At 47.5% G+C, this 19,014-nt stretch overlaps 1 protein-coding gene across 1 annotated transcript in view; it reads right to left on the bottom strand.

Moving 5' to 3' along the window:
- RIIAD1 (regulatory subunit of type II PKA R-subunit domain containing 1) overlaps positions 1-12,379 on the bottom strand; it is a 37,665-nt gene extending 25,286 nt beyond the window's left edge. The window contains exon 1 of the mRNA XM_085638812.1: positions 12,176-12,379. Within this exon, the coding sequence (XP_085494938.1) occupies positions 12,176-12,250 (75 nt within the window). The 5' untranslated portion in view covers positions 12,251-12,379. The remainder of the gene's footprint in view (positions 1-12,175) is intronic.
- Positions 12,380-19,014: the final 6,635 nt, after the last annotated feature.

Here is a 19,014-nt window from a genome sequence, read left to right on the forward strand (position 1 = left end):
AAATCTGTAAACAGAAAACCCATTGGACCATTGATTGTACCAAGTCCAAGGACTCAACTCCAGCCACCATTGCCCCTAAGGCAACTGTTCCCCCTAGATCAGCTCCAAGTGGTGGTACTCAGAATAAGGGTGTAGTAGAGTTAACCCTGGGCTCTGAGATGGACTCTGGCCTAATCAGAGTTCCTACTCAGGCTGTACTGATCTGTGATGGAGGCATGGATATGGCCTCCTTATTTGTCAGTCCCAGTAATCTGGGCAAATACAGACAGCAGCCTTTGATAAATGGAAACGAGGCCTTGGCATTCAGGGACACAAGAGCAAGTGTCACAATGGTGACAAAAGATCTTGTGGCTCCTGAGCAAATCATACTTGGTGAAATGTCCCAAGTGACCAATGCTAGCAATGTCAGGACAGACCATCGACTCTACATTGGAAACAACGAAGATTCCCGACACCATTTGACACCTATGCACCTGGCTTCCCTGGGTTAGGTAACACGAGTACTCCGGTGCTCACATGGGTGCTGGCCTTAGAACCTTCTAAGTCTCCAAGGGTTTGCTCCAAGTCCTCTCCTAAGTGTCCTTAATCTTTAAAATTCCAACCGCGACTTTCCCATAGGATTGTACTGAGCTCGCGGCTGTGTTCTCACACTGCACGCGTCCCCCGTGGGTCCCCTGTGTCACTACCTTGGGTGGTTCCTTGGGGTCCCACCAATTCTACGTGCTCTAGGCACTGTGTCTAGTCAAGTTGTGGTTCGTATACCACTTTCTTAATAAATGGTTTGATCTCCCCCTGGGCCCATTGTATATTGTGCTATTTACTGTCGTTCTAGTGCTTTAATATTGTGTATCTTGTTCTCTAATCTCATAAAGAGGTTAGTAGAGAGCGTTTAGAAATAAATACATATATTTTATATATACCTTGTGTGGTTCTCCTTTCATTTCATCATTCAAGAGGTTATAATCAGGTAAACCAAGCTGCTTTACATTCCTTCAAGACTTAGCCTGAAGGCTGCTCTCCATAGCTACCACTAGGATAGCTTTCAATAAAAGTGGTCTTTAACCTAATCATCAATAAGGGTTGTTTGGACTGGTACAAGGTGCCCACTATAACTAGTGGACAACATATACCAGGCCAACTTCTCACATTGGTGTACAGCGGTTGGGATTTTTACCAGATAATCTAATTGAGTGACTAACTGAAAACCACTATAGGTACATAGGTACATATACCCAAGACTAGAATAAAGTAAGTTCTACTGAACATAGAGTTGGGTAAGCCAAGGGTTTAGTACAACCTTTCTCTAACTCCAGAGAGTTCAGTAGTTTCCACTAGGTTAGGTAGGTTCCACACCTCACAACACTAGTATGTCTTCAAGAGAAGAAGCCAATGGCTCCTTGCTGAAAAAGTATGACCACCTCTCATTTCAGGAATTGAGAAATATGTGTGCATCAAGAAAATTGAAGACAGGGCAAAACCCTAGAACTCAACGCTTCATAGAGGCCCTGCTTTTAGATGACCTCAGAAAGACCCAAGGGTCTGATGAGGCAGGCAGGTTGGGGGGACACGCAGTAGAAGAGGACAGGCCTGGAAGTGAAAACATCCAGGATCTAGACTCTGATGCTGACCAGGAGGATCAAGATGATTCTAACCTGGACAATCCAATTCTTCCTGAAGGTGAGGGAGAAGACCCTAGAAGTCCTCTCTTTACCCCACCTGGAAGGGTTAACAGTTTACCAAGAAGATCAAGATCTCCTTCTCAGGAATCTAATCATTCTGGTACTTCTGTAGGGACCTCCGTTTCTCATAGAACTACTGCCTCTCATAAAAGGGAGTCCTCTTATGAGAGGAAGTGCCAACTGCTTGACTTTTGAGATAGCTAAGCTCAGAATCAAGAGAGAGCAATTGGCCTTAGACAGGGAATCCCTGGAGCTTCAGAAAGCTTCTCAAAAGTTGGGGCTAGAGCCACATGGTGGCAGCAACAGTGTCCCTAGAAGTAGAGAACATACTGATGACCATAAGAACCTGAACAAGATTGTCCCTCCCTACCAGAGTGGGGATGACATCCACAAATGGATAACTGCACTGGAGAGGGGCTGTAAGGTACAGAGGGTCCCTCAGGAGCAGTGGGCAGCAATCTTGTGGCTGTCCTTTGCAGACAAAGGTAGAGACAAGCTCCTCACTGTTAGAGAAGAGGATGCTGATAATTGCACAGTCTTGAAGAGTCCACTGATTGATGGGTTTGGCTTAACCACTGACCAATACAGGATTATGTTCAGAGACACCCAAAAGGCACAGACTCAAGACTGGGTTGACTTTGTAGATTGTGCTACTAAGGCTCTGGAAGTCTGGTTACCTGGCAGTAAAGTGTTTGATTTTAAAGGATTGTACAATTTAATTATGAGGGGGCAGATACTTAATAATTGTCAAAATCAGTTGTTGCATTAGTGCCTGGTGGACTCTGATCTGACCTCTCCCCAAGAATTGGGCCAGAAGGCAGACAAATGGGTCAGAACCAGGGTGAAGCAGAAGGTTCAGAACCAAGGGGGTGACTTCAAGAAGCAGGATTCTAAAAACTCTGATAAGGGTGGGGAAAAGGGTAAAGACCAGAAGTCTTCTCAAGGGCCCCACAAATCGGCATCTCGTGGGGAGTCCCAATCTAACAAAGGAAAAAGCAAGAAGAAACCATGGTGTAAAATCTGTAAACAGAAAACCCATTGGACGAGTGATTGTACCAAGTCCAAGGACTCAACTCCAGCCACCATTGCCCCTAAAGCAACTGTTCCCCCTAGTTCAGCTCCAAGTGGTGGTACTCAGAATAAGGGTGTAGTAGAGTCAACCCTGGGGTCTGAGATGGACTCTGGCCTAGTCAGAGTTCCTACTCAGGCTGTACTGATCTGTGATGGAGGCATGAATATGGCTTCCTTATTTGTCAGTCCCAGTAATCTGGGCAAATACAGACAGCAGCCTTTGATAAATGGAAACGAGGCCTTGGCATTCAGGGACACAAGAGCAAGTGTCACAATGGTGACAAAAGATCTTGTGGCTCCTGAGCAAATCATACTTGGTGAAATGTCCCAAGTGACCAATGCTAGCAATGTCAGGACAGACCATCGACTCTCCATTGAAAACGACGAAGATTCCCGACACCATTTGACACCTATGCACCTGGCTTCCCTGGGTTAGGTAACACGAGTACTCTGGTGCTCACATGGGTGCTGGCCTTAGAACCTTCTAAGTCTCCAAGGGTTTGCTCCAAGTGCTCTCCTAAGTGTCCTTAATCTTTAAAATTCCAACTGTGACTTTCCCATAGGATTGTACAGAGCTCGTGGCTGTGTTCTCACACTGCACGCGTCCCCATGGGTCCCCTGTGTCACTGCCTTGGGTGGTTCCTTGGGGTCCCAGCAATTCTACGTGCTCTAGGCACCGTGTCTAGTCAAGTCGTTGTTCTTATACCACTTTCTTAATATATGATTTGGTCTGCCCCTGGGGCGCATTGTATATTGTGCTATTTACTGTCGTTCTAGTGCTTTAATATTGTGTATCTTGTTCTCTAATCTCATAAAGAGGTTAGTAGAGAGTGTTTAGAAATAAATACATATATTTTATATATACCTTGTGTGGTTCTCCTTTCATTTGGTCATTCAAGAGGTTATTATCTGGTAAACCAAGCTGTGTTACATTCCTTCAAGACTTAGCCTGAAGGCTGCTCTCCATAGCTACCACTAGGGAAGCTTTCAATAAAGGTTGTCTTTAACCTAAACATCAGTAAGGGTTGTTTGGACTGGTACAAGGTGCCCACTATAACTAGTGGACATCATATGCCAGGCCAACTTCTCACAAATCCCCAAAAAGTCTGAACTGGAAAGGCAAGCAGGGGGTTACATCAGCAAATGTCTAATCAAGGTGTCATGGGATGGGAAAGCCATGTGAGTTTACAACTGACTCCAATACTGGACCAAGGAGAGCATGTGTGATGCCAACATGTCAGAGAGGTTGAGATGGCTGGGGTAGAGTACATCACATACAGCGGCGGTTCCTCCGCTAAGGCAGAGGAGCGCCGTCCCACTGCAGGAAAAAGGAAAAATAAAATGATAATATCACAATGTTATTATCATTTTCTTTTCCCGTACTCAGGCAGTTTTACGGGGCAGATGGGGCTCGGCTGTCGTCACAGCTAGCAGGGAGAAGAGTGGTCGGGGAACTTAAGTGCGTATGACAGTTTGGCCGGCTGTCTTGGACCGGCCAGTCATGCACACTTAGCATGTTCTCTACCTGGCTGTACTGCACAGCCTGGGTGGAGAACATGCACAGCCTCCCACTTCCCGTCTGAGCGCTGAACCAGGGCGCTCACACCAATCATGACGCTGCTGCCATGCTGATGACAGCAGCGTCTTGATTGGTGTAGGGGAGCCGGTGTGCTTCCTGCTTCCGGGAGTAACAGAAGAGGACGGAGGAGAGGTGGCGGCTGGCAGCTAAGAAAGTAACTTTTTTTTTACCCCCCTCCCCACCCGTACTATTACGTGGCAGCCACCACTGATCGCATGTCTAGACCTCCTGCCCGTCAGAGCTGGCAGCAGTACTTAATTTGGGTTAATTTGTAAGAGGAAAAATCACAAGAGCAGGATGTAAAGTTTTTTTTAGGAGACCACTGCTTGAGCTGCGGTATGCCTGGGTTGCCAATACCCAGACTGCCTAGACTTTATTGCACCTCATAATTCTGTCTTCCACTACCCTAAAATTTCTATTTACCTCTCTCTTGCAGGTTCTTTTTCATTCTTGCTTTCTCTTTGTCACTGTTTTTTCAGTCTCCACCTCCTTTCCCCCTCTTTCTGCGTCAAAGTCTCATGATGAAAAATATGTCCAAGTCCCCAAAAATGAGTGTAGGTGCTCACGCACTCCCTGCAAACACTGGCACAAATTAAGCACTGCCACAGCCTCTAGCAGCAGTCCTCATTCTCCCTATTAGTCATTACCTCCTTGTCCCTCTCACTTAGATTCCTAACAATGTGAGGCCTCAGTAACTCTCCCAACCCTTTCCCCAAGCATAAAAGTTCCTCAAACCCTTCATACTTTCTGTTTCTCTTGGTCGTCTCCCATTTGGACGGTGCGGTGAGCTTGCTCCAGCGTTCTGTACAAGTGCGGTTCATGCACCCGCAAGGGAGAGACTATGCGTGTGCGGGATCAAGGGAACCTCTGGCCCAGCGGTAAACATCTCTCATAGGCGCTTGCCAGGATTGCGGCATTCCAGTAGGCGACGGGGGAACCATTCTTCCTGGTCTTTAACCACCGGTGGTGTGTGCATCGTTGGTGCTTTGGAGCACTTGCGGGTTGCAAGGAATGCGGTGTATCTCTGGGTCACCGGCATTCGCCTGGGTGTTCTGGAGGGGAGAATGCGAGACTTCTCCTGAGGTGCTTTAGGTAGGGCTGCGGAGAGCTTCGGTGCGCTTTTCGGCAAAGGCAACCTACAGGTCTGCAATGCTGGGATTGTAACCGGCCTTGCGAGATTGGGGTCAAGTGTAACAGGTACTGCACCAGATTGGCATCCTGTGTGGTGCCGCCCAAGGCCTATTGGTGACCAGTGCCAGTTCCAAGACTCCTGCCACCAAGGACCCTGCCTCAACGAAGGGGTCTGTACAAACTTTGTGATTGATGGCATTGTGCAGTTCATGTGGGGCTGCCCGAAGGGGTTCCGAAGACAACACTGCTCCCAGGTTGATGCGAGGGCAACCAACCCATGTGCCAATGGTGCTCACTGTATAAACTGGAATCATCACTACAATTGCATCTGCTACCAAGGTTAGCCGGGCAAGAATTGCTGCAATGAAGTGGATGAGAGCCGCCCTCGCAACATCTGCCAAAGTGGTGGCATTCGCATTAATATCAAGGCTCCTTCAAATACCAGTGTTTAAGTGGGTGGACTGGGAAGCTGTTCAAGAACACTTCTTCTATGTGCTGAGTTGCCCCAGCTTTCCTCGGCTTGTATTCATCCACTTTGTTAGGAATCTAAGCGAGAGGAACGAGTGGGTAATGCTTCGATTACTGACCGTTAATTGCATTACTCCAAGTCCTTCTCTCGCTTAGATTCCTACCTCCCTCCTGGCCTTGTGTGTGCAGGCCAACTGTTAGTTCGGGGCTTGTTGGCGAAACAGAAAGTACGAAAGGGGGGGAGGAGCTTTTATGTTTGGGAAAAGGTCGGGAGAGGCATGGAGGCCTCATGTTATTAGGAACGTAAGCGAGAGAAGGACTCAGAGTAATGCAATTATCGGTAAGTAATCGAATCGGTATGCCGTTGCAATGAACCACTTCCCCGGGCTCCCAACCTTTTCAGAAATAGCCTCCCTCTCCAGACTAGGCCCAACGTTAAGGAAAAAAAAATCCCTGGGAAGCAAAGGGGCGGGAACGCGCCGCCAGTGCATCACTGGGTCTTCTGTGCAGGAAGTGTGCTAATTACTACGCAATCCCTCAGGCCTGGCCTGAAATCCCCCGCTTACACCTCAGCTGTCTGCCTCAGGTGAAGATAAATGTAAGTGGGTGAATCTGTAGGGACTGAAATTACATATTTATGCAAGTCATTTTGATAAGCGGCAGGAGGGGGGAAGATTAATGGCCTCCACTTGCGCTGGTGACGCTTCTGCTCTAGTTTCAGCAGCTCAGTAAAAAGGAAGACTCCATGCCGGAGTATGAATGAAGTAGTGTGTGGAGGAGGGGCATTGCTGTGTAATAACTTTACGCATACGGTGAGTTAACAACAAAACACCCTTGCAAGCAAATAGTACAATAGCTAACCTTCTGCAGTGTTCTGCGTATAACATGCAGGCACGCAGGTTTGAATCCTGGCGCCCGAATCCTATGTGCATCTTTTTCCGATGTTGTAAAATACACTTGTAGACAGCCACGGCCCATGCAGGTAAGAGCTATGGGGCAGTAGGGCCTGGTGAGGGGGTTTCCAAGGACGACGACAAGGGAAAATGAATTCTATATTTTAATTTTCCCTCGTCATCGTCTGTCAAAATCCCCTCCCACCAGGCCCCACCACTCTTACCTGCACGGGCCGCGGCTGCTTGTAGAACGTTTAGTTTGTACCATGTACTATATATATTGGCAATATTATTACTCAGCCATCCAAACCTACATTTCATTCATTTCTGAGGATATTTAACCTCCAAAACCAACAATAAAAAACCCCCCAAAAAACGAATTATGATGGTTTATTCATAGATGTGCGCGTAATTTGTTTTTGCGTCACTGTATGGAAATTTGGCTTGATTATCCGAAATTACGAATAATTAAGCAAAATGTAAAACTGGCATATGGCGCTTTATTTTAGCACAAAAATGCATTCTTGTGTCCTCTGAAGTTGCATTTTGCTCTTAAAATATGCTACAAAAAATCAAAATGCAAAAGAAACAATTGATGGACGGAATGCTGGACAATGCAAACATTCACCCCCAGTCACAAGGATCTGGGTTTAATCCATCATTCTTTTGCTCACCACACCACCCCAGTTTGGACCCAGGCATGTGCAAATCAGTCTTGACCCTGTTCCTTATTTCCCACTGGAGTCAAGCTATCCTGCCTGATGAGGGGTGAAACCCCGAAACCGGTCCTAGGATGCTTGTTTGCAGTCCAGGGAGGACCTGGCCTGGCAGTTCGGGCTGGACTGTTCCCATTGGAGCGCAGGGCCAAGACTGATTTGCATATGGCTGGCTTCAAACTGGAATGGCATGGGGAGCACAAAACGATGGATTTAGGCCCATATCTCTGTACTGGGGTGAATGTATGACATTGTTCTGCATTCTGTCCATCAATTGTTCTTTTTGCATTTGTCACCCCGAGTGGGACAGGTATGCCCAGACGTGGGTCCTGTGCTCTCCATGCCACTGGAGTCAAGCCATCCTGGATGCTTGTTTCCAGTCCAGGGAGGACCTGGCCTGGCAGTTCAGGCTGGACTGTTCCCATTGGGCGCAGGGTCAAGACTGATTTGCATATGGCTGAGTTCAAACTGAAATGGCATGGGGAGCAAAAAACAATGAATTTAGGCAGAAATCTATGTACTGGGGTGAATGTTCTGCATTCTGTCCATCAATTGTTCTTATTGCAAAAAATAAAAAGCACTGCAAAGAACAGCCACTCTCATTCCATTTTTCATGTTGTTCCTATGCTTTTGCAATACATTATTACTGCACATGGAGTGTAATTACACAATGTGACGTAGTAGTGAAATTTCGAGTAACAAGGGTAACGCAAAATTACACTAATTCTGCCAGCGTATTTCGCCCAGGCCTTGTTATTTAGAGGATATAGACAAGTCCAGGGACCTCATTCAAAAGGTAGATACTAATGAGACATTTACAAAAAAATAGCAAATGTCCTGACCGCTCAACTCTTCCTGAGTGCTTCCGTCCTACTTTCTGTTCAACAGTAAATAACACCTAAGCTGTGTATAACTCCAGCTACCCACAGTTTTTAGAATTTTTGAATTTGTGTGTTGCCAACCAAATACAGACTGGAGATGGAGCTGCCATTTTCAAATATAATTCAGATGAGAAATTCTAGAAAAAAAACCTCTAGTTTAATTGATAAGAATTTAGACCTCCACGTTTAGAGGGCAAGGCAAACATTTCTAGCACCTTCCTAAAATATCCAAGCAGAAAGATCGCAGAATCGCTCCATGCGACCGCAAACATCAGCCCCTGCTTCAGAAAGTTGGAATGTGGGCAACCACAAGAAAAGGACCATTACATAGTGGACACGAAGAAAAATAAAGGGAGGAATAGGCACTTTATGGGCAGCACTTCACAGAAGCAACAACTCAGGAGCCACCAAAACCAAGTGCAATCATCAGGCCTCACAGAGGACCAACAGCGCAGCAATCGAACATAGCACCCAAAGATGCTAAGACCACAAAGACCAGTGTCCCTGTCCATAGCCGAGATGGTATCCGGGTTGAGAAGCGCAGAAGCAGTGTTTCATTTTGCCAGTGGTGGGTGATGTTGTTCAGCTTGTGTGGAACTTCACCTGGGTGTTTGATGTCATGTGGACTTACTTTAGGAGTAACAGAGGTCAGTTGTCTTTTGCTGGCCTAAGGTGTAACACCTATAAGCTGTAGCCTACAGGTCTCTGATCAAGGATGGAGGCAAGCGAGAGAGGATAGGGGTAAGCATGGTAGCCAGGCTGTTTTTCAAAGTAAAGGGAGAGGTAGTGATATGTGGAGATGGTATCATTATGAGGGGTGAAAGATTCGCACATCCTGAACTTTTGCACCAAAGACAGATGCAGTCAACTCACGAGGGACATATAGGACAGGCACTTTGAGAAAGCTGAAGGAAACTTTTTGGTGGCCACAGACATATGAAGAGGTGTTGCGATGGGTGAAGACTTGTAAAGTGTATATAGCGAGGGAGAAAAAGTTGAAAGTAAGTTGAGACAAAGTTCAACATTTGATTGATCTGGGTGTCCGCTGGATACGTGTCTTTGGACTTTATCGGACCCATGTGGAACCTACGAAAGTCAACACGCTTTGTAGTGGTTATGGTCGATTTACAAAGAAGGTGGTTGGAGGTGGAGTGCATCACGGAAATAACCGCGTCCAGCAAGATTAATGTTTTGAGGAAAGTGTTCGCAAGGGATGGTGCACCTGGCTATCTTGTTACTGATAAGGAGTCTCAACTGAGTCCCAGAGAAAGGAAACAATTCTTGGAATGGAATGGTGTGAAACACTCCAGGATGAGTGTGCATCACCCAGTCTAATGGCACATGGCCGAAAGTGAAACCACATCATTAAAGGGGTGCCTGGGAAGGCTTGAAAGAGTTATTTGGATGCAGACAGAGTGGTTGTACAGCACTTTTGTGAATGGTGGTGTCACAGGTGGCTCACCGTTCTTCTTTATAAGAGCCACAGAAGCGAATACGAAGTTGGGGGCTCATTACGATGGCGAAACGATCGACACCGCCAAGCCGGCGGTGGTGACCGTTCCGCCATCACAATGAGATTTACCCACCACCATATTAGGATGCCGGTGGGTATCACGGCGGACGCAAAGTCCGTCCGCCACTTTTCCGCGTGTGGCAATCGTAACCATTGCCTGGCGGGTGGAGCAGGGCTACTAATATGGTGCCGTGCCTAGCAAGCACCGTCCGCCATATTAGGATGTGGGGAATGAAAGGCCTTTCCATGGCGGCGATGCCGCCATGGAAAGGCTGGTGGGGATTGGGTCTTGGGGCCCGTTGTGGGCCCCCCTTGTATCTGGGGAAGGTGGAGTGCACTTGGGGGGTACCTATGGTACCCCCCTACATTTCACTGCACCAAGTGGCAGGCACTGTGTGGTGCCTGCCATGTGGTGTAGTGAAATGCTAGACATGCGGTTTTAACATCGCGGTGGGAGCTGCTGTCAGCAGCACCCGCCGCAATGTTAAATTGAAGAATGCGACCGCCATGGTGGTGGTCGCATACTAATTCGTGGTACGGGACCGCTGCATGCCTGGCGGTCGGTCCAAACACCGCAGGGATGGCGGGCGGACTCAGGTCCGCCCGCCATCCTAATGAGCCCCTCGGTGTCTAGTTGGTTGAAATAGACGGTGAAAGGGATACAGAAAGGGAGTGAAACCAAAAAAAGACAATAATTGTTGGAGGCTGGGTGAGGTTAAAGGTGAAACCGGGATGGACAGGGCCTGTCCAGGTTTAAAGGCCTCTAAACAGTGGTTGTAGCGAGAGATAACTACATTAAATTAGACAATGTTCCAAAGTGGAACAGGAGGAGGGCGTTGTTGTACTAAAGGGGTGCTGATTGCGAGGACGCAAGTACTAGACTGGCAGAGGGAGGTGACGGATGTATGTAAAGGAGTAAAGCTGTCGATGGAGAATGATTGCAAATCAACTGAGAGAGGAACCCAGGGCCGAAAGAGGCAGAGGTGATGGGGCAGTGAGGGAACACGTGTCTAAGAGGACCAACATGGGCAGAGTGGGGAGAGCTGCCATAAGGCTACACAATTATGAGTGGTGATTGCAGGTCAAATCACGCGCCCGAGTCCCAATAATGTTGTGTTTTCATTTCATTGAAGCGATGGTTAATTTTCCTTTTATTTACTGCATGTTAATGTTAAGAGTTTTACAATGTAATTCATCTCCCCCTTCCCAAGTACAAACAATTTCGATGTATATGTTTTTTCCTTATTGTTTGTGAATGCTTATGTTATAGAGAAATGGGTGTGTTGTAGTTTTGACTTGTGTATAACTACGCTGGGGTTCTGTTTGATGTCAGATAGAACTGCTGTGGAGGTTTTAGAGGTCAGTTATGGTTGAGCTGCCCTAAGGACGCCTCCTATGAGTTGTACAACCCTTACAATAGAGCCCTGCGTTTCCTCGATTACTGGGTAGCACGTGAAAGTGAAGTGAGCAGCACCGCTGTTTTTAGGGGAGTGGGTGGGTGTGCGGGAGGCAGGTCCTATATTTCAGGATCAGACTTTGACCCAGAGCAAAAGAAGGAAGGGGGGGGGGGGTAGAAAAGGAAGAAAGTAGAGAAAGGCAGGAAGACAGTGATAAAGTGGGGATAAAAAGAACCAACTATAGCGAGGTAAAAAAATAAGCTGAACATGTAAGTTGGTGGAGGAAAGAGAAATGTGAGAGAATCAAAAAGAGACCCTTCTTGTTATTCGGCAACCCCGCATTCCAGCGGACTCAGAAAAACATCTTCGTGGCCCTGCACTTATATCTATCAAAGTCAAGCACCGGGCAGAAGGGCTGGCTCAGCCGCGGAGAGGCATCAACTGCCAGTAGTGAAACATAAACTAAAGGACGCCCTCCTACATCACCTTAACTATAAACAACAATTTCCTTTTCGGCCGTTGATGGTATTGACAAGTAAATACTTTGCCATTTTACCGGTACTCTTCGGTAAACAAATAACAGATGCGCTAAATAAATTATTCAACCAGGTGCTCGAATCCAATTCACGTCTCACTACATTTCCGCGAGACAGCGGAGGGTGAAAAAAACAGAGTTATTGCCACTCAAATCCCGCCTCATGCACGTTCCCAAAGGCTGCTTTCCTCGTCAGTCACTCCTCTCCGCGTTGCTATTGGTTGACGATGAGGATGATGCCTTGTCCCATGCTTGCTGCTCTCGCGCAGACCGGGGAGTTCCCTCCACGCCGCCCCCTCCCAGCCAGCTCACCTTGAAGTCCCGGAGCCTCTCGAGCTGCTCGGGGCTCAGAGCCCCGGGGTCGCTGGGCTCCAGCGCAGACTCCATGTCCGCTGCGGCGACAAGACAGGAGGTAAGCCGGGGAAAGCGAAGGCCGAGACGCCGTCAGCGTCGCTATGGCAACCGGCCAGTCACGTGACGGAAGCCAGAAACTCTGACGTCTTCAGAGGTGTTTGATTGCTTTCATCCCACAGACCTTTCTACACATGCCTAGTGACAGTGAGTCATTGTCCCCTGAGCTTTGCAGCGTTGTAAACAGCCGGTTTAAGACACCCCAAGGTCAAAAACAAAGCAGTAGTGTATTGTGTCCAGTATGCACAGGTGACCTGGAACAGGGCTCAGAATGGGATGCAATATGCACAGGTGACTTGGATCAGGGCTTAGAGTGCGATGCAAAAAGTGGAGGGTCTGTTATAGGGGCGTGGCCTATGCAATTGAGGACATGGCATAAACAAGTAAACTCAATTTCTGTGATCCCTATAGTGTGCCACCTAACCACGGTTTTGATGCAAGTTTAAGTTAAACATGTGAAATGTAAACAGGAGCTATATTGGTAGCACGGATTACCTAAACGTTTGTTTCATTATTAATTGTTCAGAAATCGAGAAGTGTTATTTACCAATAAAGTTTAGGACATGAATACAGGGACCTGGTTAAATGTCCGTTTTTAATTATTACTCACTGGTCTGAGGCCCGGAGGGACCTGGCTAACTTAAAGCCCTGACCTTGATACTTGCAGGTTATAGTTTGACTCCATGTCCATGAGGACGCCGAGTTCTTGTTCTGGGTTTTCGTATGTTGCACTGACAAGCTGGTTGCTACTTTTCCCAGAGAAAATACTGGGTATCTGTTCACCTTTTAATATTCTGCAAAGGCCCAGACAACATTCTTAATCATCTGTGGTCATTTTAACATTGCCTTTCTCTCTTTGTTACTTTAATTATCAGTCAGGTGGCGTTAAGGCAGATATAGAACACATTTAAAAAATGTTTTCTTCTCACATTCACTGTTTAAAGTATGTGCTGTTAAGTGTAAAAAAATACTGACTTTAGGCGATTTCTCTACTTTTTGCACTAGCAGGGAATTCGGATGGGTGAAATGATAGTGGCTAAGTGACAGCCCAGGCCAGTGCCTCGCTAACTCGGATCTGGAGCGCTGGCTGCCAAGAGCCAGTCTGCCCCACAATGTCAGGCCTGTAGTACTGGTTGCCCAGAGTTTGTCTGCCCCCATAATCTCAGGCCTGTAGCAATGGTTGCCAAGAGCCAGTCTGCACCACAATCTCAGGCCTGTAGTACTGGTTGCCCACATTTAGTCTGCCCTGCATTTCCAGGCCTGTAGTACTGGTTGTCTAGAGTTAGTCTGCCCTGCAATCTCAGGCCTGTAGTACTGGTTGCCCAGAGTTAGCCTACCCCACAATCTCAGGCCTGTTGTACTGGTTGCCCAGAGTTTGTCTGCCCCACAATCTCATGCCTGTAGTACTGGCTGCCCAGAGTTAGTTTGCCCCACAATCTCAGGCCTGTAGTACTGGTTGCTCAGAGTTAGTCTGCCCTACAATCTCAGGCATGGAGCACTAGTTGTTCAGAGTTAGTCTGCCCCGCAATCTCAGGTATGTAGCACTGGTTACCATGAGCCAGTCTGCCCCACAATCTCAGGCCTGTAGTACTGGTTGCCCAGAGTTAGTCTGCCCCACAATCTCAGGCCTGTAGCAATGGTTGGCAAGAGCCAGTCTGCCCCGCAATATCAGGCCTGTAGCAATGGTTGATTCAAAGGTTGGTCGCACTCTGCTCGTCACACCAACAAGTTGCCCCAAGGAACTGTGGTAGATGTAGTGGCGACGGCGAGTACGCCTATGCCACGATGTATGTAGAAAAATATGTGTTGCATTAGCCATCCCTGGACACGTGTTTCGAGGTAGTTGCCTCTCGTCAGCAGGGAGCAGGTCAGTGTAAAGGGGTGCCGCGTGGACTGCCAAAATGTAATTAAAACAGGTGAAGTACCTCTCATGGCGCGCAGGTGCAGGTCCAAGGCTCGTCAGCCCGTTGGCTCAAGGGAGCCGTAATAAATGATTCAAAGGTTGGTCGCACTCTGCTCGTCACACCAACAAGTTGCCCCAAGGAACTGTGGTAGATGTAGTGGCGACGGCGAGTACGCCTATGCCACGATGTATGTAGAAAAATATGTGTTGCATTAGCCATCCCTGGACACGTGTTTCGAGGTAGTTGCCTCTCGTCAGCAGGGAGCAGGTCAGTGTAAAGGGGTGCCGCGTGGACTGCCAAAATGTAATTAAAACAGGTGAAGTACCTCTCATGGCGCGCAGGTGCAGGTCCAAGGCTAGCAATGGTTGCTTAGAGGTAGTCTGCTGTGCCTTCTCAGGCCTGAAGTAATAGCTGCCAGGGCCATGCTGCCCCACAATCTCAGGCCTGTAGTACTGGTTGCCCAGAGTTAGTCTGCCCCACAATCTCAGGCCTGTAGTACTGGTTGCCCAGAGTTAGTCTGCCCCACAATCTTAGGCCTGTAGTACTGGTTGCCCAGAGTTAGTCTGCCCCGCAATATCATGTCTGTAGCACTGGTTGCCTAGAGTTGGTCTGCTCTGCCATCTCAGGCCTGAAGCAAAGCTGCCAGGGCCATTCTGCCCTACAATGTCAGGCCTGTAGTACTGGATGCCCAAGGCCAGTTTGCTTTGTAATCTCCGGTTTGGCGCACTGGTAGGCTGCACCCATGGTCAGTCTGCCCTAGCTGCAATCGCAGGTCAGTCTGTCCTAGCTGCAATCTCAGGTCAGTCTGCCCTAGCTGCAACCTCAGGTCAGTCAGCCCTAGCTGCGATCTCAGCCCCTGAACACTTCCAGCTCAGGGTCAGTCTGGCCTGCAGTGGCTCAGTCCCTAGGAAAGGGCTTCTCCCTCAAACCTTCATGCTGTTGTCCCTCCAGTTCCAGGGGCATGCTCAGCATACAGTCACCAGCTCTCACATACTTCAACTCTAGGTTCTTTGGGTGATTGTATTGATGAGGTAAGGGGAGCAGGAAGGACCTTCTCATATGTTACTGGTGATTACGACAAGCTACAACCTACTGTTACTTGCAGATGCTGTCCCAGGGCAGATCTCTCACTCTCTGATACGCCACATTTCAACCCCTGCAGGTTTCTTTCCAAGATCTCTTTTGACCCTCATGCCAGTCTCTCTCACCGCACGACTTACCCACTGCAGATCTAGCCACAAGTACACCATCCTAGCATCTCTTGTCCCACCCCTCCGGATCCTTTGTCCCTAGGTTTATTCATTGGTATTGCATTACCTGTGCTCTGCAGACTGTCCATGCAAGGTAGAACCCCTTTAGTTCTCTCTAATGCTGCACATCTGCTTCCATATCTCTCTCCAGTCATATCACCTTCTGAAGCTCTGTCCTCAAAAGCACCAATCAGAGGTCAATGAAGGCTCCTTGCTCTCTTAGACCTCTCAGGAACACAAACCTACAGCGCCTTCTAAAAGTACTTCATTCAACACCGCCAGTAGACCCATGAGATCCTGGTGTTGAAAAGAACATTTGTATCAGCATCTCAAGTAATGACCTGCCGGTTTGCAAACTCCACACTTTTTATCACCCCCCGGGAGACAATCTCCCTTTCATCGAGCAACTAATGGAAATCCTCTCTGGTAATGTCGACTCAGCCGTGTCCCAAATCTTCCTAGGTGACTTCAACCTTCACTGGTCCAACCTCAATGACCCTGCGGTAAATTGCCTTAAACATTCTTAAATGATAAAGACCGGATTCAGCACTATGACCAACCCACTCATAATAAAGGAGAAACTCTAGACCTCGTTATCTTGAAAGGGCAGACCATCACTCTTGATTCCATTACCCCTTGCGATTGGTCCGACCACCACTGCATCCTCTTTTATATCAACAGAGAGGTGTCGATGGGGAAGGGTCAACCAACAAAATCAAAGATCTGGAAAAGGGACTTCAGATCAATAAACTCAGTTGAACTAGCAGCCCATTGCAAATCTACTCTCTCCTCCCAAGCTGACCTGAGTGAGGTGCAGCTACTCACCGACTCCTACAACGCGACCATCTCCAACATCATGGATGACATTGCACCGCTCCAACAAAAAAATGCCGCAACAAAAATATCCAAACCGTGGTACAATAACAACCTAAACACGGAATGCCGTAAACTCAGGGCAGTTAAACGTTCCTGGAGATCCAAACCCTCCTTGGAACAACTAAAACTCCTTAGAGAGGTTAGGAGTCTCTACAACAAACAAATCAAATGCGCTAAAGCTGACTACTTCAGACACCAACTTGATCAAGCTGCTAATCGCCCCCAAAAACTTTTTGAATTGGTCAAACAGCAATCAGTGGTAGGTCCAAACCTCTCTGACTCTGGATGAGCCCACCCTCGTGCGACGACCTTGCTGCTTTCTTCATTGAAAAATCAAGACTCCTATCCATTGATCGCGCCTCTAAGAAGGTTCTCCTGCCATCCTCCGGGTCCACATCACACCTTGACCTATTGGAAAAATGCGTACCTACTAGCCTGGGCACTAATAACAACGCGTCGTGGGGCACCTTTACCCCTTTCAGTGAAAAAGACATCAACAAGATTCTTCAGAATATCAACCCATCTAACCACTTCAATGACCCGCTGCCCCCTGCCATTTTCAAGGAAATCAAGAATGTACTGATCTCTACCTGGACAAGAATTGTAAACGCTTCTCTATCACAAGGCACAATCCCTGACCCTAAAAGCAGCTCAGGTGTCACCTATACTAAAAAAACCTAACACGGATAAAGCTGGCCTCAATAGCTTCCGCCCTATCTCCAACAATCCCCACCCTAGCAAAACTCCTAGAAAAATGCGTACAATCCCAACTTTGTGCTCACATAGAAAACTTCCAACTCCTAGATCAGCATCAATCTGGCTTTCGAAAGGGGTACAGAACCGAGTCGGCTCTCGTTCATGTTATGGATGATATCTTAAAAATGCTTGACCAAAATGAGTCATGCCTCCTAATCCTCCTTGACCTTTCCTCCGCATTCGACATGGTTAATCATGACAACCTCCTATCCATTCTGAAGAATAGGATGGGTTTCTCTGGTTGGGTGCTACAATGATTCTCGTCCTTCCTCCACCACAGATCACAAAGAGTCAAGGTAAACAACTCCCTCTCCCAGGCCTCTCCAGTACTCATGGGTGTCCCCCAAGGATCAGCCCTATCTCCTATCCTCTTCAACCTATTCTTGGAACCATTAGCTTACTCTCTAAATTCCATGAACATTCTTTTCCATATGTATGCGGACGATACGCAACTTTATCTGAAAATCTCTTCTCCGTATGACATTATCTCACTTAACTCTACGCAAAATTGGTTAACTAAGAACCATCTCCTGCTCAACACCTCCAAAACTGAATTCCTTCTTATCTCGCCTCCAAACCACGTCCCCAAACTAGACCTTTGGTTAAATCACCTCACTGCTTTCAACTGCACCCGTCTCATCATAGACTCTGCCAAATCCCTCGGAATCACCCTGGACAAACACCTGAATATGAAAAAGCACATCACCAATGTGTGTAAGGGAGTTAATCACTTGATGAGGACACTTAGAAACATCAAACCATTCCTACCACAATCCGACTTTAAGCAGGTGGTCCAAACGCTTATCTTGCCAAGGCTTGACTACGGCAGCGCTACTCTCTGTGGCCTTCCCAAATACCCCCTGGCTCCACTAAGGGCATCACTGAACGCTGCGGCTAGATTGGTTTCGGGTACCAAACGAAATGAGCACATATACCCAGTCCTAAAATCTCTTAAATGGTTGCCCTATGAAGCTAGAATTCTGTTAAAGATTGCCGTTCTGGTGCATAAAGCTCTGCATCTCAATACTCCCAGATACCTAGCGCAAAAGCTTGAATTATCATGTGGTGGTAGAGCCTCAGGAAGCGTTAACACTTTCCTCCTGAAACCACTCATCCTTAGCAAAAAGAGAACTTGTCACCAAGCCTTCTCTGACGCGGCCCCCAAGATATGGAACTCTCTTCCACCGGAAATTCGCAGAATCTCCTGAACGGCTGCTTTCAAACTGGAAGCCAAAAGAGTCCTAATAAATTAATGTTTACCATAATTGGGCTAGGTTTCTCCTGCTCGAAGCTAGTGATCCTACATTCATTGTACAAACATTTGATGCTGTTCTTCCTTACCGCATAGTGTGCCTTCCTGCATAGCCGCTACATACCTGTTTATTGTATTACTCATCTTGTCTTATTTGTCTCTGCTGGACGGAACTGAAGAACCAGCCTAAAGGCAAGAAAGACTGGCCAACCGCATTCGAGCAAGCGTTAACCACTGTCAACTTGCACGAAGCATGGGGCACCGACTACAGCTTCCCTACATTAAAAAAAATAGCAAACCATGCCGCCAAACACAAAGCCTGGATATTGGAGAAATCAGCCCTGGCAAAGAAAAAAAATGGATGGATGGTTTTATCTTCGTACAGGGTCCCCTTGCCACAGCCATATCTTGTACAATATATATCCCCAACAATACAGCACACTCTGCTTTTGATCCGACTGGGAGCTATTTGCTCAAAAGGTCAGGTCCCAACATGGAAACGAACATGGCCGACCAGTCTGTGCTGACTCTGCGAACAGGCGGAAGAGTTACTTCTACACTTCCTGTGCATCTGCCCAGCTGTTAACAACTGGAGACAGCATTTTCTACTCCCAGCTCTCAGTACTCTGGGAATTCGATCATGTCGACCTGCCTTAATGGCATTAATAAACAGCCAGTCGCATGCAGGGCAGCCAAGTTCTT

This window comes from Triturus cristatus, chromosome 12 (genome assembly GCF_964204655.1).
Source record: "Triturus cristatus chromosome 12, aTriCri1.1, whole genome shotgun sequence".
Taxonomy (NCBI): domain Eukaryota; kingdom Metazoa; phylum Chordata; class Amphibia; order Caudata; family Salamandridae; genus Triturus; species Triturus cristatus.